A 17,032-nucleotide genomic window follows, 5' to 3' on the forward strand; every position below is an offset into this window, starting at 1 on the left:
ATGTGTGCATATCTTTATATAACTCTAGGCCGTCTAATTTAGGGGAGTCTTAAATCTAGGGCTAAACACAGACAAAATAGTCATTGCTGCCTTGAGCAGCAGCACACCAGGAGGAGCAAAACAGCCCCCCTGTCTGTCTCCTTGACTCACACCAACTGCAGAAGGGTGGTCTTGGTGGTGGCTGCTGCAGCCTTTACAACCAAGAGAGGTATTGAACTCTGATAATGACAGCTACTACTTGAGGCCAGCACACCAGCAGGAGCGGTCAACATCACCTTTGCCCTGTTGTACAAATGGAGTAAAAAAACTGACCCTGAGCATTCTGTCTGTAGATCTCCATCCTATCTTTCCCATTTCTCTCATTTGTATCTTTTGCATAGAAGTTGTCTAGCATGTTGCTGGTTTTCATCTAAGGCATGGCAAAACTGAATTTTCTAAAACTGTTGTAGACCATAAACCAGATATAAAAAAACTCCTGCTTGTATTCATACTAAGTAATGTTAATTAAAAACAGCTTATCTGGCAAAATATTCCTATTTTCTTACTGTATCTTTAGGCACTTTTTTCTTTAAACACAAGATGGCACTACTGCTATTTAAATAAGTTCTTGTTTATACTTCTATTTATACTTGAATTATTGAGGCATTTGACACGTGTATGTATTTTTTGCATAGCACATTAATTCATGATTTCTAGTAATGACATCCTTTTTAACAATTCATGTATCCTCATGTCCTGTTAATGAGTCAGTTCAGTGTTTGTAGAAAATGTCTGACAAATTTCTTTTACCTTATCAACCTAGTTCACACAGCTGGCCTTTCACTAAGGAAATAAAGCTAAAACTGCAGATTGACTCTTAGACTCCAACACACTCACCTGTAGTAGTTATTACCTGCTATATTACCTGTTACTAGTTACCTTTTTTTGGTCAGTTTTCTCCTAGTTCCTAAAACTGTGTTAAACATTTGTGTTTGAAAAGCCAAAAGTGAATGCTCTGGTCTGCAAAGTGACTTGGTTAATTAATCTTTGCTGGTATTCACATACGGTAAAAGCTGTGAAAAGCCAAAAGTAATGCAAAATTATCTTTTGCGTGCATAACTGAGCTTTTGTTCAGTATCTCAGCTTTTGTAGTTTACATGTCTAACACAGAAAGCAAGTCTTACCCTGAAGATTGCCCATTTTGTAATTCACAGTTCCAGATTAGGTTTCATGATCTCTTTTCAAGTTGATGTAAATTCAAGCTAACAGCAAAAAGATGGGCTCCTGGTCACTAGTGCTGTTTTGTACCATGGTTTTCTGTTTGTATAGCTGAGCTCTGACCTGAAACAGTTTTCTTGTTGAAAACAACCCTTGGCAGAAACTTTATGTAGATGAGTTTTGGCCTTGCCATTAAGCTAGGCAGGCACCAGTGCCAGTACAAGGATGAGGGTATAAAACAGGTAGTCAGACTGCCCTTTTCAATTTCAGCCTGCGCTAAAATTGAAGTGACTGGCATTTCTGTCTGAAAGTAAGTAATTTCAGTTTAATTTGAATAGGACATACTTTGTAACATTGACATGAAGGAAATTAAAGATTATTTCTGGAATCTTATTCTCAATTTTTTATAATGTATGACAGGAATAAAACTGTTCAACTATTCAGATAACTAGCATTTGCAATATTGATGAGCATAATTAACGATACAGTGAAGTATCTCACTTTTTGAAGGAGTGGAAGTAACTTTAAATCACGTGCTGTTCTTCAAGATATGTAGAAAATGGAATGATTTCTGTTAAAATGGGAACTAGAATGAGTTAACTCCATTTTTGACTGAGAGAAGCAGCAAGATTCAGGCTGCTTTATGACTGGTATCCATTACTATGTGCTTCTAGAATTAGGAGGCTATTCTCAACTTCTTCTTTAGGTAGAGTAGTATTACCCTTACAAGATAGATTACCCTTACAAGATAGTGAAGAATTAAATAAAAAAACCTCAGCATTTGGCTGGGAAATAATTTCAGAATCTAGCCCAGGTCTAGTAGTTAAGATACATCAAAATTATTCCTTCTCCAGTAATTGCTGGAAGAATGATGGAAGGGGGATGTATGGCTACTAGTAACTTTCATTACAGCAGCATTTTTTTAGTATTGTACTGCATTTTGAAGGGATCTCAAGATTTCTATTTCTATAAAAAGAATGTTCCAGGTCAGGGAGGAGTTCAAGTGCTATTTTGTACTTCAGCAATACTATCAAAATGATGCTATCTTTTGTCTGACAGTGGTGCAAGTATGTGTGTGCTGCTGATTTTATAATTGCTCTGTAATGTCTTCATTCTTCTAAGATTGTGGATTGCATCTCAGATTACTGGCTTTTTACACATGCAAATTAATGTTGTAGCATAATTAAAGATCATCTTTATTATACATATCTCAGGTTTGAGCAAGAACTAGGGCAGAAGAAGAGGGGATGGGTTGTTAACATTACGTAAACTTCAGTGCACATTCTTGCAATAGCCCAAAGTCTGTATTCTGTCCTCTCACTTGAGAAGATAAAACTTGAGGCTGAGCCAAAGCAAAATCCATCCAATTCCTCAAGTTCTACGTGAAGCCCAAGGAGAAATGAAGCTTGGCAAAAGTCATAAAATGCTGTATTTGGGGATTTTTGGTATCTTCCATGTTGTACTTTGAACCCATCCCCTTGTAGAAGTGAGGCTCAGCTTTACAAGAAAATCTGTGAAGTACTGCAATTAATGTAATAATGATACATTACATACTGGGAAAGAAAAAAATAAAGGCCAGCAGAATCATGTTTATTCTTTTTTAAAAAAAGATATACTTCACTTTTCAGCAAAGATGTCCAGGAAGCTAAGTTTGCCAACTGAGTTAAAGCCTGATTTAGGTAAGTTTACATAGCTGATTTTATTTTTACTAAGACTGTTTTACACAATGAGAATATGTTAGAGTCCTAAATTACATAAATGCAATGAAGTCATGATAGTTTATGTGAAGTGTAGAACTAAAATTTTAATCCCACTCTTCTGGGGGGCTCTTAGGCACAAGGTATTGCTGTCATCGTAAGGTAAGCCTGCAATTGTTATAGATGGCTTATCGCACCTTTGTCATAATCTTTAGGCATCTGTCACTCACTTTATCAGTAGTGCTGTGACACCAAAAGCGTGAATAATCAGGTAATGTAAGGAAAATTGCTGCCTGTGTAGAACCATCTGATAAGTTTTAAATTGAAAAATGAGGTATCTTAAGAATAACAGGATATGTTGAAGTCCACTCAAAAAACAGTTGGACATAGTTTTACAAATGTTAATTGTCTTGTGACCACTCTTTCTAAATTAAAATAATATACATCTGTTTGGATGGATGACCAGTCTGAGAATTTCATAATTTTTTTTTGAAAAAGCACAGTAACTTTTTGTATTAAAAGCAATTCAGTTGTGAAGCCTGTAGTGCTCACTAAAACAGCATGCAAATGAATAGATTTAATATTCTTTCTAGTACTTTGCCAGCCTGTAGATCAGGTCCAGCTTCCCTGTCTTGCGCACTAAAAATGATGGGGGACAGCCATAGACCTACAGCCATAGATGCAGCCTGAATGCAAAAGCTGCCTTCTGCCTTCCCACAGCTCGTTCCCCTCCTGCAGCAGAATTCTTAACACAACCCCAGCAGAAGACAGACAGGATCGGATTGGCAGCTGCAGAACTGTATTATTTGACAGCTGCTGCTATCAGCAAGGAAAGAGTCCGTGGCACAGGGATATCCTGAAGCTGAGCTGGACCACCCTGATTTGCAATTACAGCTTGCTCCACTCAAATGTGAAGTTGGAAGGAACCCTCAGACATTCTTTAATCCATTGTTATGGCAAGGATCCAGATGTCCAACAGTTTAACTTCTCATCTATTCATGAGCCTCCAATAAATAAGTTTTTAGAAAAATCCCAGACAGATAGTTCCAATGTTTTAGTCAGTTATATAAATTCCCTGTTATTTAATCAGTCTTTCTTGCATACGTATTAACTTTTTCATTGTTCTTTCCACAATGAACAGGGATAACAAGTGCTCCCTATCTTTTTGTCAGCCATCTCTTACGCTGTTGAAAAGTCATCGTATCTCTAATCTTTCTTTTTGCAGATTATTTTTTTTTTACAGTATTCAGTTCCTTCTTCTTCTTTAGGTTATCTTGTCTAAATCTAGGATGGCTTCTGTTAATCTTCTGTGTACTTAGAATTTTTCATCATCTTTCTAAAACTCTTGTGCCCAGAACTAGAGAGATTAAACTGTGGCTGTGTTGGCGTGAAAGAGCAGAAAAAAAATTGTCTTTTCAGTCAGTTGCTGTTCTTCCTTACTACGTTTACTAATGGTTTAGGGATGATTTCAGTTCAGGGTGAATTTTATCATATTTTGCAAACTGGAACACATTTGTACTTAAACACTATCAGATTCATTCTGACTTTACTGTTTTACTCCTAGTTCTTCAATAGCAGTAAGTACTTACAATTTTTTTTCTAATGAAGACTGGAGAAAAGAGAATGCTGAAATCCTTTCTGCATTTTCCCATCCTGAATGAGTTTCAACATTTTCTACATCGCTTTAATATTTGCTGTTCTTTCTACTGAAATAATGGAGACTTTTTTCAACTCACTTCTGGTATACTCATGAAATAGTTTGTGCCTTCTGAATTGTAATAGCCTTTGACTGGTTTTGCTTGACTTTGCACATGTGTGGATATCTGCACTTGGATGCCTCATTTTTTTCTGTGTAAAATTCTTCTAGGTTTTCAGGTTTCCTTAGGCAATTATAATCTTTTCTTAAATTTTACTTGTATCTTTTCTTCTAGCAGGATAGCTTTTGCATTCTCCAAAGACTGTGAGGTTGCTTGTGTATTTATTTTTTTTTATGCTTATGTGGTCATATCTGCTGGCTCTAGGAGATGACTGAAATACCTTTCTCCCAAGTTTATTATCCTTACCATTTTCTGTCCTTTCTTTCCATGGCTTCTGAAACCTAATCTTTCGTGATCTCGTTCTTTCAAATTGCTTTTCTCTTTAGATCTTTTACCTATCCTCTTTTCTCCCTAAATAGCCAAAACAGAACCACATACTTTAGATTTTCTATTTTAGAAAGTGGAAGATCTCGAACATGCTAGTCTGCATTATACCATTGCTTTTCAATGTTGTAATCAGATGATTCAGGTGCCATTGTCACTAGGTCCTACCCTTTGGTTGAGTTGCTCAAAAGAGCCTCAACTTTCCATCCTTCTGATGAAGTGATGTGTAGTGGGTGATCACACTGTTGTCTCTCTCTCTATTCATCTGAAACTAATTTGTAAACAAACCATAGATTCTTCCTTGACTCCAGGATAAATAATATGCACTAAAGAAGTTAAACATTTTACCCTTAGCTCTCTCTTCTGAATGAGTTGTCTCCTCTCCACGATGCCTGTATTGTCTGGCAAGTTAATTTTTATGGGGTTTTTCCTGTCCATTCCAATGCTTCTGAGATTTGCACACGTGCTTTTCAGACACTCAACCAGATACAACTTAACAAATGCACATTTAATTGTATGCCTATTGCAGTTAAAGTATTAGTATATTAAGACTGATTAATCCACATTAGAGTTTAAAAAAAATCATTAAGTTAATAAATATTCAGCCCTGAAGAAACAAGGCTATTAAGAGGTTGTGGTCATTAGAATTATAAAACAAATGATTGTTCTTATTGTTTCATTCTGGATTTGATTTTTTTTTTTTTTTTTAATGTGGAAACTTAGGATGTCAGCATCTGAGTGGTTGACCTAGTAGTTTCTTTCTGTAATCCATGTTTTACATTTGGCTTAGAAAAGTTATTGTCTTGCTGAATTTTAGCTACTGTTGGAACAAAAGAAGTATCTCCTGAGAAGATTAGCTGTGTTGAGTAGATGTCTGTATTTAGACAGTTTAGAGCTAGTTTGTATACTTTTCAAATGCATGTTAGATGTTGTTCTTAGAAAGTTTTGCAGTAAGTTAATGAAATTAGCACAGTGATGCTTCCAGAAAGTATGTGGTTAAGTGTTGCTCTTAAGCTCTTAATTCTGCTTTAAAGATGCCAATTGCATCTCTACCCTACCCAAAGATCCAAGACAGTAACTTTAAAAAAATGAAGTCATGGTATACATTGCATCAAAGTTTTACTAGTAAGGGTTGTCTTGTACTAAAATTTTGGCATGATGAGTTAAAGCAAATGATTAATTTGTGAATGTGCAGAAATCAAGACATGCTGCGGTGTTAAGTATCACCACATGTACAAACAGCACACAGCTAGAATGGAGCAGCATGGTTACTGTGTGAGTTTTGTTAATGTTAGGATTTATCCTCTCTTGGGAGAACCTTATTTTCTAAGCAATGAGTAAGACACCCTGAAAAGCTTTAGTGCCGTTTCTGGCACTACACTACAATATTCAAAATGGAAGTCTTCAGCTTTGCATACCAGTGCCAGGTGGCATTTGGTAGCATTTGATGTTTCTCTTACTAAAAGTTTGGGTGTGTAGATAGCCTGTTAGACCTCCTCCATACAGTTTCCTGAAGTGGGACAATATTTTTGTGAGTCATTACAGGTTATATTATCTTGCTGTCTGGATGTCACTGCAGTTCTTACAGTAAAATAGCTGCATCTTCAGAAGATGATCAAACAGTGTTCTGTGGAAGCCAGTATTGTTTAATCTCAGCAATGAACTAGTGGGCAAAGAGGTTTATAATTCACTTTTTTTAAAGGAGTCCAGTTTGACTCTTCTCTGTCCCAAGACAGAAATATGCATAACAATTGCTCATGACAATTATTGAATGGCAACCTCTGCAAAAAATGATTGGGTGCTTTGTTCAGGATGTGGTATTGTAAACTGGGCCCAGAGGAAATATGGCTAAGGAAGAATACAGGAGCAATACTCAACAGAATGGTAGTTAGTATATACTTCAAGCTAAAGAACAAAAAAGAAAATCTGAATTCTCTTAATCCCTGCATTTTGCCATTCTTTTTAATTAATACTGATTTATTTTCAGATGTCAAAGACAACTCTTTCAGTCGATCCCGGAGTTCTAGTGTAACTAGCATTGATAAAGAAACACGTGAGGCAATTTCGGCTCTTCATTTTTGTGAGACTTTCACAAGAAAGGCTGATACATCACTTTCCCCATGCCTGTGGGTTGGGACCACACTGGGTACAGTGCTTGTCATTGTACTGAACTTACCCCCAGGAGGAGAGCAAAGACTTCTTCAGCCAGTTATTGTTTCTCCCAGTGGTATGTACAAAGCAGACGGGCTAAAGTATACTGTGATAAAATATTGTTGTCTTCATGTTTTTTAAAGAAATTTTGTCAGCTGTGGATTAATGAAAAAATAATGTAGACTCCATTGATCTAGCTACTAAGGTTAACAGTCTAGATTGGTTACTTCATTACTGGATTTTTAAAGTTGTAAAATGGAAAATATGATCTCATATAATACAAAAATACCACTTTGATGTACACTTGCTGAGAAAAGCATGTTTGCTAACCTTAATGTAGTACCTGGCAATTATTAAAGAGAAATAGCAGAAAAGATTAGTATTTCAAATGCTCAATTTATTTTTTTATTGGTTTTATTCATGAGATAGTAAACTGTTTCCTGTGTGATGAATAGGGAATACAAATTAAGGGTTGTATATTGAATAACTAGCTTTAAATATTAGTGATAAATTCTTCCTTTGGATTGCTGTGAGAGGTCTTTTATCTTGTTTTTCTGATACACACCAACTGATTTTATTGTAATTATGTATTAATGGTTTGTTGAATATGCTGTTAGACATAGATTTAGCTTTCTTGCTACCACTGTCTCATGCAGAACATGCTGCTCTGCTCCACTTTGCTCACACAGATGGTATCAGGAAATGCAAATTGCAATTTTATTTGATTGAAATAGTGATTTAAAATAGTGTGACCTCTAGACCATATATGTGCTTTTTGCTTATTGAGTATGGTATTGGCAGCAAGATTCAGATTTTCATAACATCTGATCGTAAAGGCAAGGCTGCAGACTAGACAGTATGTATAATCACTGGTTCTGCAGCATAATCTTTAAAAGATACTGCCTTTTTTTGTGTACTTAGCAAATGTTTGTGTTTTTACACTACGTGTGAATAAATAGAAGTACACTAAGAGACGTATCAGCTTAAGATCTGGCCTACAGAGACAGTGATTTAAACAGTGGGGAGGAAAAACTTCCTCTTTCATTTTATGCTAGAAAAGTGATTTCAAGCTTAAAATGCAGGGGGAAAGAAATCCACATGTTCCTTGTTTCTGACCCTGTCTGTATTGAAGAAAACGGAGGTGCTCTCCTTTGACTAATAGCATCTATTGTTGATATTAAGCACACTGTGTACTCCTCAGGAGAGAATAAAATCAGTTGCATTTGTGACACTGAACATGAATCCAAATGTGCATTCCAGCTTGGTTCTCTTAATAAAGGTATACATTTCTGTTGATGAAATGATTCTGTTGATTCTCTTAATGAAAGAGTATGCATACACTTAACCCTTGAAAACTGGTTTAACATCTTGTTGAATACCTCTGTGCTTTTGCATGTGCTTCATTGCTTTTAGATAAATGTCCAAAGGCTTTGGTACCTCTGTTTTGCTACAGAAGCAAGCCAAAGTTCTTTTTTTCTTTTCATTGTGCTAGCTTCTTAGAGGAGTGTTTTATAGCTTGAAAGACAATTTAGGAGAACCATTTTAGGAATGGGCTCAACTTCTTTTTTCCTAGGAACCATCCTGAGGCTGAAAGGGGCAATCTTGAGAATGGCTTTTCTGGATACCACGGGATCTTTGATCCCACCAGCACATGAACCCTGGAGAGAACACAATGTCCCTGAAGATAAAGATGAAAAAGATAAATCGAAAAAGCGACGACCTGTCTCAGTATCCCCTTCTTCCTCTCAGGAAATCAGTGAAAACCAATATGCAGTGATATGTTCGGAAAAGCAAGCAAAAGTTATCTCACTGCCATCCCAGAACTGTATTTATAAGCAAAACATAACAGAGACTTCTTTTGTTCTTCGTGGAGACATAGTGTCGTTGAGTAACAGTGTCTGCCTTGCGTGTTTCTGTGCCAATGGACATATTATGACTTTTAGGTAAGGCGTGTTTGATAACTTAAATTTTAAAAGAAAAAAGTCTTCTGCTAGATAAGCGTCCTTTTCCATAAGAATATAAATCTACATTCACTCAGTGCTGATGAAATTCTAACACTTGGGCCTGGGTAATTTTGTTTATGCATTCTTATTAGTTATGCCTTTACCACATTAAAATTTACCAGTTTAGTTGAAGCTACCCTGATTCAAGAAATAGTTCCAAATGTGTGATACAGGTTGGTGAGTTGATGAAGTTTCTCAAAGGTGAATTTATTCCCCGATGGAGAAAACTCCCTTGAGTCAGACCTTCAGCTGGTACCTGACCACAACTCTGCATATTTTTGTGCAGCTGTTTGCATCACACTCATGCCTCATTACTGTTTTGTTGTGTAGTTTACTCATATCTTAAAGGCCTTAAATGCAGGCTCTAAAGGCATCATTAATTGCTAGCAGTTGTAGTATAGAAATAAGTCACCTAAAGTGTAAAAAAAAAAAAAGTGTAAAAAGCATGTGTAACTATATTTTTTTTAATGTATTTGCGTGTCACCTGTGCGATTTTAACTTGTCCTTTTTTTTAATATTTCCAAATGCTCTTTTATTGGGGACAGTAGTGTATATACCTATACTCTTGCACCTACATTTTAGTCGTGGCTAATAATAAGGTGAATGTGAAACATGGCTTTATAAAATTGTCAGTAGAATTCCTACAAGATTATTTTTAAGATTGTGAAAACAAGCTCTTAACTTGAGAAAACCTAAAAAGACACTTCTTCAGGAAGTTGTTAGGAATAAAACTAAAGCTGACACATAATACAATTAAAAAATAAGTTTTGATTGTCTGTTAACTCCATTGATGTATCCCGACTTATATTCTAAACATCTCTACAAAGTGCTGCTCACCTTGCAGGGTAAGCACAGATTTTTCCCCAATTAAAATGGAACTTAATAATGTTCAGGTACCATATATTGAAACAAACCCAGTTTTCCTCAGGATTAATTGTTTTCTAATGAACTTTGCATAAAGGTAGGTGCTAAATTATAAACATTGAGTTGTTACATTGTGTGTGGAAGTTGAACTCCCAAGGATTAACTCCCATTTTAGAAGCATGTATTGTTGCTGGGGAGTGGACTTCATGTGCTGATGTGTGAAGTTGTCAGAGCATTGTATCACGCCCAGAATGCCCAATGCTTGTCTACTGATACATATTTAGACAGGAGTCTGCAATTCTGTTACAGATTTGTTTGATAATATGAAAATGTTATCATAGATGTCATGCTTGTCCTATCTGATCTAATGGGTTTGTGTTTTGTGTTGAAGCTGTAAGGATGTTTGATGCTTCTATCAGCCTGAAGCAAAGCACTTCCCTATTCCTAAATCACTTCTAAGAATATTCTTATTTTAGATATGTGCACAGCAGAAGTATCGTTTCCTGGGTGACGGGCTTACAAGAGAATATTGCTTGTTATTTCTTACCTGTAGAACTTGCCTCCAAAGTCACGTTACCAGATCTTCCTTTCGTTTGTTGTAGGTAGAGTCTCCTGCTAAGAGACAATCCCCAAGCTGTAAAATGCAGGCTTAACATTTAGAAATCTCAGTACAACTGAAAAATAGTAATCAAACACTTACTGTTGTGGTTTACTACCTCTTTCTTTTTCATTGGTTTTGGCTTCACTTCACCCCTTTACTACTTTCTTAGTTTTTAAAAATAATTATCTTCTGCAGATGGTATCTGCAGCAGAAGCAGATTAATGTATTGTGCATTTACAGCTAACATCTTGTGTAAATTATGTTTTTATGGAAATCTCACAGGGAAATTTTTGGGACAGCAGTTTGTTTTGGGTTCTATTTATCAAGCTATCAGGTGTTCATTCACTTCTCATATTTATTATTACTTTGAGAGAGAGGAATGCTTGGTAGCAATAGTTATAGCCTGTGTGCGCTGCATCTGTTCTTCAGTAGCTTGATGCAGTAAGTACTGCAGTTACATGTGCAGAATCAGAAAATACAAGGTAAGTGAACTTTGCTCCAAGAGGACTTCCTCTTAAATATGCAGTCAGACAAAAAAAAGCTGGATATAATTGATAAGATTGTTTGAGGCTACTGTTTGGAAACACACCTCTGTGTATTTCTAAGTAGTCTTGAGAGATCTTTTAGTCTTTTATTTTTAGTCAAGGAGAAATTCTTCACCTGAGAGAAGAGGCAGAATGTTTAATTGTAAACTTTTGGTAGATACTTATCAAAATCCGTCGTTAGTAATTACTGAATAATGCTTTAAGTGAAACTGATTTACGTGCTCAGAGTATCATTTAAATGATGCTTTCAAATGCATCTGTGGTGCAGATGTTTAAATTTCACTTTTGAGGTGCTACCTTGAAAAGTCTTGTATTTATGTTTTGAGATTTTTCTAATTGCATTAAATGATACCCTGTTTGTGGTACTTATGCAGATGAAGAGAGAAATGATGTATTGCAGTTTACAAATGAGCCATTTGATCAATAGTAAACAATCCTGCTATATTTTATTTTTTTAATAATTTTTGTAATTTATTTATTTTTTTAAGTTTGCCAAGCTTAAGGCCACTGTTGGATGTATATTACCTGCCACTCACCAATATGCGGATAGCCAGAACGTTCTGCTTCACTAACAACGGACAAGCACTCTACCTTGTCTCACCAACTGAAATACAGAGGCTAACCTACAGTCAAGAAACATGTGAGAATCTTCAGGTAATGAATTAAAAAAGTATTTCTCTTTTCTAAGATATACTTGGAGATTCTTCTTTCTGGATTTATGATGCTTATAGTAAAGAAGCTTGTCATAAAGCTGAGCACTTCATCTTTTGTATCTCGATTTATTTGGGGGGGGAAGGTTCTCACTATAGAGTCTTAATTCAGGATGCATCACTTCTCAACTCTGAAATTTTGTTGGTTTATCTATCCTCTTGTATTTGAAACAGTTGCTCGCTTGATTTCCTTTTTGATGGATAAGAAATTTCCTTGTTTAACATGTGCAGTTAACTCGCTTGTTCAACTGGTGCTGGTGGAGGTGCATGCTGACATAAGTGGGGAATGCTAGCTCAGGATGCTTGAAAGAAGCTATTATGTTTCATGTCTGTTAATAGCTTGGAAAGATTCTCAGTCATGCTTCAGCTTGGAGGTTGTGTAGAGTACTGAAATAGCAGAGATGCCCACTGTAAGCTCTACTTTGGTACCACGCATGGATATGAGTATTTGTAGACAGTTTCAACAGAACAAAATCAGAAGTGTTGCTCAAGTTGTTGAGGGGCAAATACAGCTTTGTTTGAACCCATTTCTTTGCTACTGACTTCCATGAGCTATAAGCTTACAACTATCAGAACAGATGGTTTGTACAGATTTCTTAATGTATCTTTATTTTAAGTCACCTTGCAAAGACAGATGTCTGTTAAAGCATATTCATTTTGAAATTCAAATCCCTAAAGTGAAAGAATGTTCTATTAATTTGTGTGTGAAATAACATATGCCTTGTCTCTTCTTCACTGCAAAGGAAATGCTGGGTGAGCTCTTCACTCCTGTAGAAACACCAGAAGCACCAAACAGGGGGTTCTTTAAAGGCCTGTTTGGAGGTGGGGCCCAGTCACTTGACAGAGAAGAGCTCTGTAAGTTTTTAGCAGTCATTATTTTTCTGCTATTTTTACCCAAGGAAGCCAGTGATCCTTGAGAAATGTTACCTATGTTCATAGAACATGACACTTGCAAAGAGGAAAGTAAAAAAGGGTAGGACAAATACTTTTTCATAGCTTTTATGTGTTGTACACTTTACCAAGACGACCAGAAAAGCTTGGTACTGTTTTCTCAAAGACTCCTTTACCTCATTTATTCAGGAGTAGATTATAAAACAAGAAATGGGACAACTGATCTTGTTTTTATTCATCTTTATGAAGTGTATAGTACTGACCGTGATTTTCTTAAGCTGTTGAACTGAAAAGAGCTGATTCTGGAGAACACTGGAGCTTTAATTTTCTCACTGTCTAGAACATTCTACTTCAGTTCATTTGCTGGATTCCTTTTCCTCATTCAACTTGTGCAGAGACACAAAAAGAATGAGGGCAAGGATAGAATTGTATGATAGTTCAATCCAGTCCTCTCTTCACAGGACAATAAAATTCAGATTTGGCAAAGCTTTTATTACTTGATCATTTTCTCATATTTATTTTTTTTATAACAGCTTTATTTTTTTTACTGTGGTGGCATGTAGCATTTTAATATGTTTAAGGAAAATAACTTCCACTTATTTGAATATTTCCTAGATGAAACACCATATTACACCAGTTTATTTGTAAGAAAAATATGAAACATAGCTGTTAAGACAGACGAGGCTCCCTAGCAATCCCTTCTTTTTTATTGGTTCTTTTTATCTATCCGATAAAAATTAACTTCATCTTTACTACTTGTGCCTGTACATTTTGAACAAATATCAAATATTTAGAGGTCACTTTCTGCATTAAAAATTCTATTTGTATTTATATAGGTGTAATACTTTGAAAGGTTGGTCAAGTATTATATTACAGAAATTTGTGCGCACAGATTATGTTTAATAAGTATGACTGGGACAGGGAAAACCTAGCTTTTCATGGCAACAGAAGAGCACTCTTTAACCTTAGGTGCTATCTCTTTACATCATTTCAAGTTTTCACAATCAAGTTTGGCTCAGATATTTAGAAGGAAAATAGTATTGAATGGGAGAAAAAAAGCCCAATAAATTGTAGCCTGAAAGTCAGTTCAATCACAATTCAAAAGATATCTGAAAATGTCTTTAAAATAGTCATATTTAATATGAGAGTCACAGCAGAATCTGTAATACGTTAAATTATTTCTCCTTTTAATTCTTGGGAATTCACAGAAAGGTGTTTATAGTGTTAGTTGTAATCTAAGTTGTTCTTCCTAGAAATGTAAAATCAAATCAGGAAATCTTGAAATATCACACCAAAACTTAAGTTAATCTTCCTAGAGGTGAAAAACACCTATGTAAACCGTAATTTAATTGTTAAAAAGAAGTTAAAGATTATGTGGTTTGACTTCACCATCCAAAAATGTTTTAGTCTTCACTCAGATCTGTGGAGTATACAATTCAGCATGAGCTTGGACTGTCCATTAAGTGTCTAGACTGAACTAGGTGGCTGGTGTCCCATTATGAGCAAAGGAGATGTACTCAGTGTGGTCACTGGTGTCTAGAGAGCTGTTCAGCTGACCATTTGTGGGTGTTTAATTTAGGACAAGCTGGTGTGTTCTTACAACTGTACTTACTTTTCATTATTTACATTGCGCTTTTTTTAACAAGGTTTTTATAATTTGGGAGCATAGACACCTAATATTCCGGTGTCTGCATCTCAAACTGAACTTCCATCAAAGGAAACTTCTGCTGGTGGAGTCACACTGGCTGGCTATACCAGCAAAGCACTTCTGGAACTGACCATAGCTTGTATTTTTTAATTTTTTTTGTTTTGTCTGCTGAACTCCCAACACCTTCCCTGTGAAGTAGCTATATTGTTAAAAACCACTTCACCATCACAATTCTGTTGATAACTGTGATGCTAGCAGTGTTGAGAGAGTTCTTAATTTCACACTTGAGCTGTGAAAAAGTTTTATAATTTTATAACCTGCCTGGAAACTTGGAAATATGTTTGAAAATCTCAAATTTATGAAATTGAGTAGAAGTAACATCGAGTAACATTAAGTAGTGAGTCTTGCTCACAATCATGCCTATGATTAAGGTGTTCAGTGTCCATGCAAGGGAGTGACACCTCTTTATAAACTAGTTACATTGGTATTTATGTAAAGATGATAGAAAACCTTACTGTTCCATTTTTTTTGCCTTGCAAATGCCTCCAGTTGGAGAATCAGCATCTGGGAAGGCATCAAGGAGTCTTGCCCAGCATATTCCAGGGCCTGGGGGTATTGAAGGTGTCAAAGGAGCAGCATCTGGTGTAGTTGGTGAACTAGCACGAGCCCGGTTGGCACTAGATGAAAGAGGACAAAAACTAGGAGAGCTGGAAGAAAAAACTGCAGCTATGCTTTATAGTGCTGATTCTTTCTCTAAACACGCTCATGAGGTGAGTCTATTACATGTTAAACTGAGCATTAAACTGATTTCCTGTCAAAAAAATCTAAGTTTTGCAAGTAACTGACTTTGGCAAAGGCACTTTAGAGCTATCTAAAGGGAATGCAATATCATTAGTAAAGGATACTTATCTATCAGTCATTGCTCCTAATAATTAAGTATTAATGTAAACAGCTTTGGCCTGTGGCACCCTGGTCTAGAGCATACAGTCTGCCTCAGTTCCTGTTACTTAAAGAACCTGTCACTGAATTAGCCAAGAGTAATGCTCTGTATGAGATTCCTGTGGTTCTTAAGATCCAGTTTTTGTATGCAAACCCCATGAGTCAGAGTTAATTTTTTTCCCTCGGTAACTGCATAGGATGGCCATTCTCTTTCACGTTCATGCAGATCTCTTTCCACCCCCTAAGCTCCTGTGCGACCTTCCCATTCTCCCAAAAATGTCTTTTTCTGTCTGAGGCCAGATCATCAGCAGTGATGCTACCATTAGAAAATTCATCTTGCTAAACCGTCACCGTTCAGCAATGTTGTTAAGGTTTTGAGAAGCCTTACTGAAGTCCTCCTTTCTCATGCTGCTTTGTAAGCATGTAATTCATTTGTATCGTTGTACTTTTGGATACGTTATAGAAACATTAATTAGAAATTGTTTTTTGTATTTTTTAGATGATGTTGAAGTACAAAGACAAGAAGTGGTACCAATTCTGATGACGCTCATCGATTACATCTGTTTAATTTTGTCCTGATGAAAAAATCTTGGTTTTTCGTTAATTTTGGCAGGACCATTTAAATATAAAGGAGTATTCACCGTTGGATACTGTTGTTTCCTAGCACAAATCACACACTGTTTTACCTCAGTTGTGGCTTTAACTGAGGAGCTTTATATTTAGAAGAAACACACACGAAGAAAACCAAACTTGAGTGTTTCTTAGCTGTTGGTTAGCTGAGAGTTGGAACAGAGAAGGTAACTAGAACATGTGAAAAACGGTAAAGGGAAAACGTAGTGTGAGATGGGCAGGGGCAATGCAGGGTCAATCCTGTGTTAATACTTCATATGCCAAAAGTTTTTGTGCTATTGTAATTGCTGCCAGTGTTATACCCTCCTGTGAGGAGAGGCAATAAATCAGGGGTCCAAGAGCTGGAATAAAGTTGTTTTGTCTTGCTGGACAGTAGTTGACTTAAACTTAGCCTCTCTAGGACTCACTATATTTACCATTATTGATGAAGAAGACTGGAAGTTTGCTGTCACTTCTTTCATTGGAAAAGCTGGAAGTTTGGAATATTTCTTCTTGAAAATTGTATACATAGTTGACCTGTGCATAGTCTTTTCTTGGACCCCTGATCTAGTATTCTTGTATTCACATCATATTCTGTGAAGTGCAAAACAAGAGAATACACAATTTTTGCATTAAAATTCAAGTGAATAATACGACTGGAATGTGTCATACTGGGAGTTTTCATTTGTGTTATGGCTGTGCAGTGTGAAATGTGGTAACATCTTCATTGTGCTAAGAATACTTCAACTTCAGTTCAGTTAAATATTATTTTTTGCCGAAAATAGTTACTAGTTCAGTTCATACAACATTTAGACTTGGCTGTGGGTTCCATTCATGCTGTGAATTTTTATAAATGTTTAACAGAATGTATCTTTACAGCCATTAATAAAAATAGCTGAGATTAGTTTTGCTCAAAACTTAAGTTCTAGATGCCCCTTTACTATGAAATCAGATAATCTTGGACTCAGGTTTTCAAACAGTTTTACACTTCATGGAGGTGCTGATGCATGAATAATGGCAAGCATCTAATATTTAA

The 17,032-nt window shown here is 36.1% G+C and overlaps 1 protein-coding gene across 9 annotated transcripts in view; it reads left to right on the forward strand.

The window, feature by feature from the left end:
- Positions 1–16,652, forward strand: part of STXBP5 (syntaxin binding protein 5) — a 109,534-nt gene extending 92,882 nt beyond the window's left edge. For 7 of the 9 annotated variants that reach the window (XM_055713096.1, XM_055713097.1, XM_055713100.1 and 4 more), the window contains 7 exons: positions 2,826–2,876; positions 7,023–7,262; positions 8,760–9,129; positions 11,688–11,853; positions 12,653–12,764; positions 14,998–15,218; positions 15,887–16,652. In XM_055713096.1, coding sequence (XP_055569071.1) covers positions 2,826–2,876; positions 7,023–7,262; positions 8,760–9,129; positions 11,688–11,853; positions 12,653–12,764; positions 14,998–15,218; positions 15,887–15,928 — 1,202 coding nt within the window. In that variant the 3' untranslated portion in view covers positions 15,929–16,652. The remainder of the gene's footprint in view (positions 1–2,825; positions 2,877–7,022; positions 7,263–8,759; positions 9,130–11,687; positions 11,854–12,652; positions 12,765–14,997; positions 15,219–15,886) is intronic. The other 2 variants (XM_055713103.1, XM_055713104.1) reach the window with 1 other exon arrangement.
- Positions 16,653–17,032: the final 380 nt, after the last annotated feature.

This window comes from Falco cherrug, chromosome 6 (assembly GCF_023634085.1).
Source record: "Falco cherrug isolate bFalChe1 chromosome 6, bFalChe1.pri, whole genome shotgun sequence".
Classification (NCBI taxonomy): Eukaryota; Metazoa; Chordata; class Aves; order Falconiformes; family Falconidae; genus Falco; species Falco cherrug.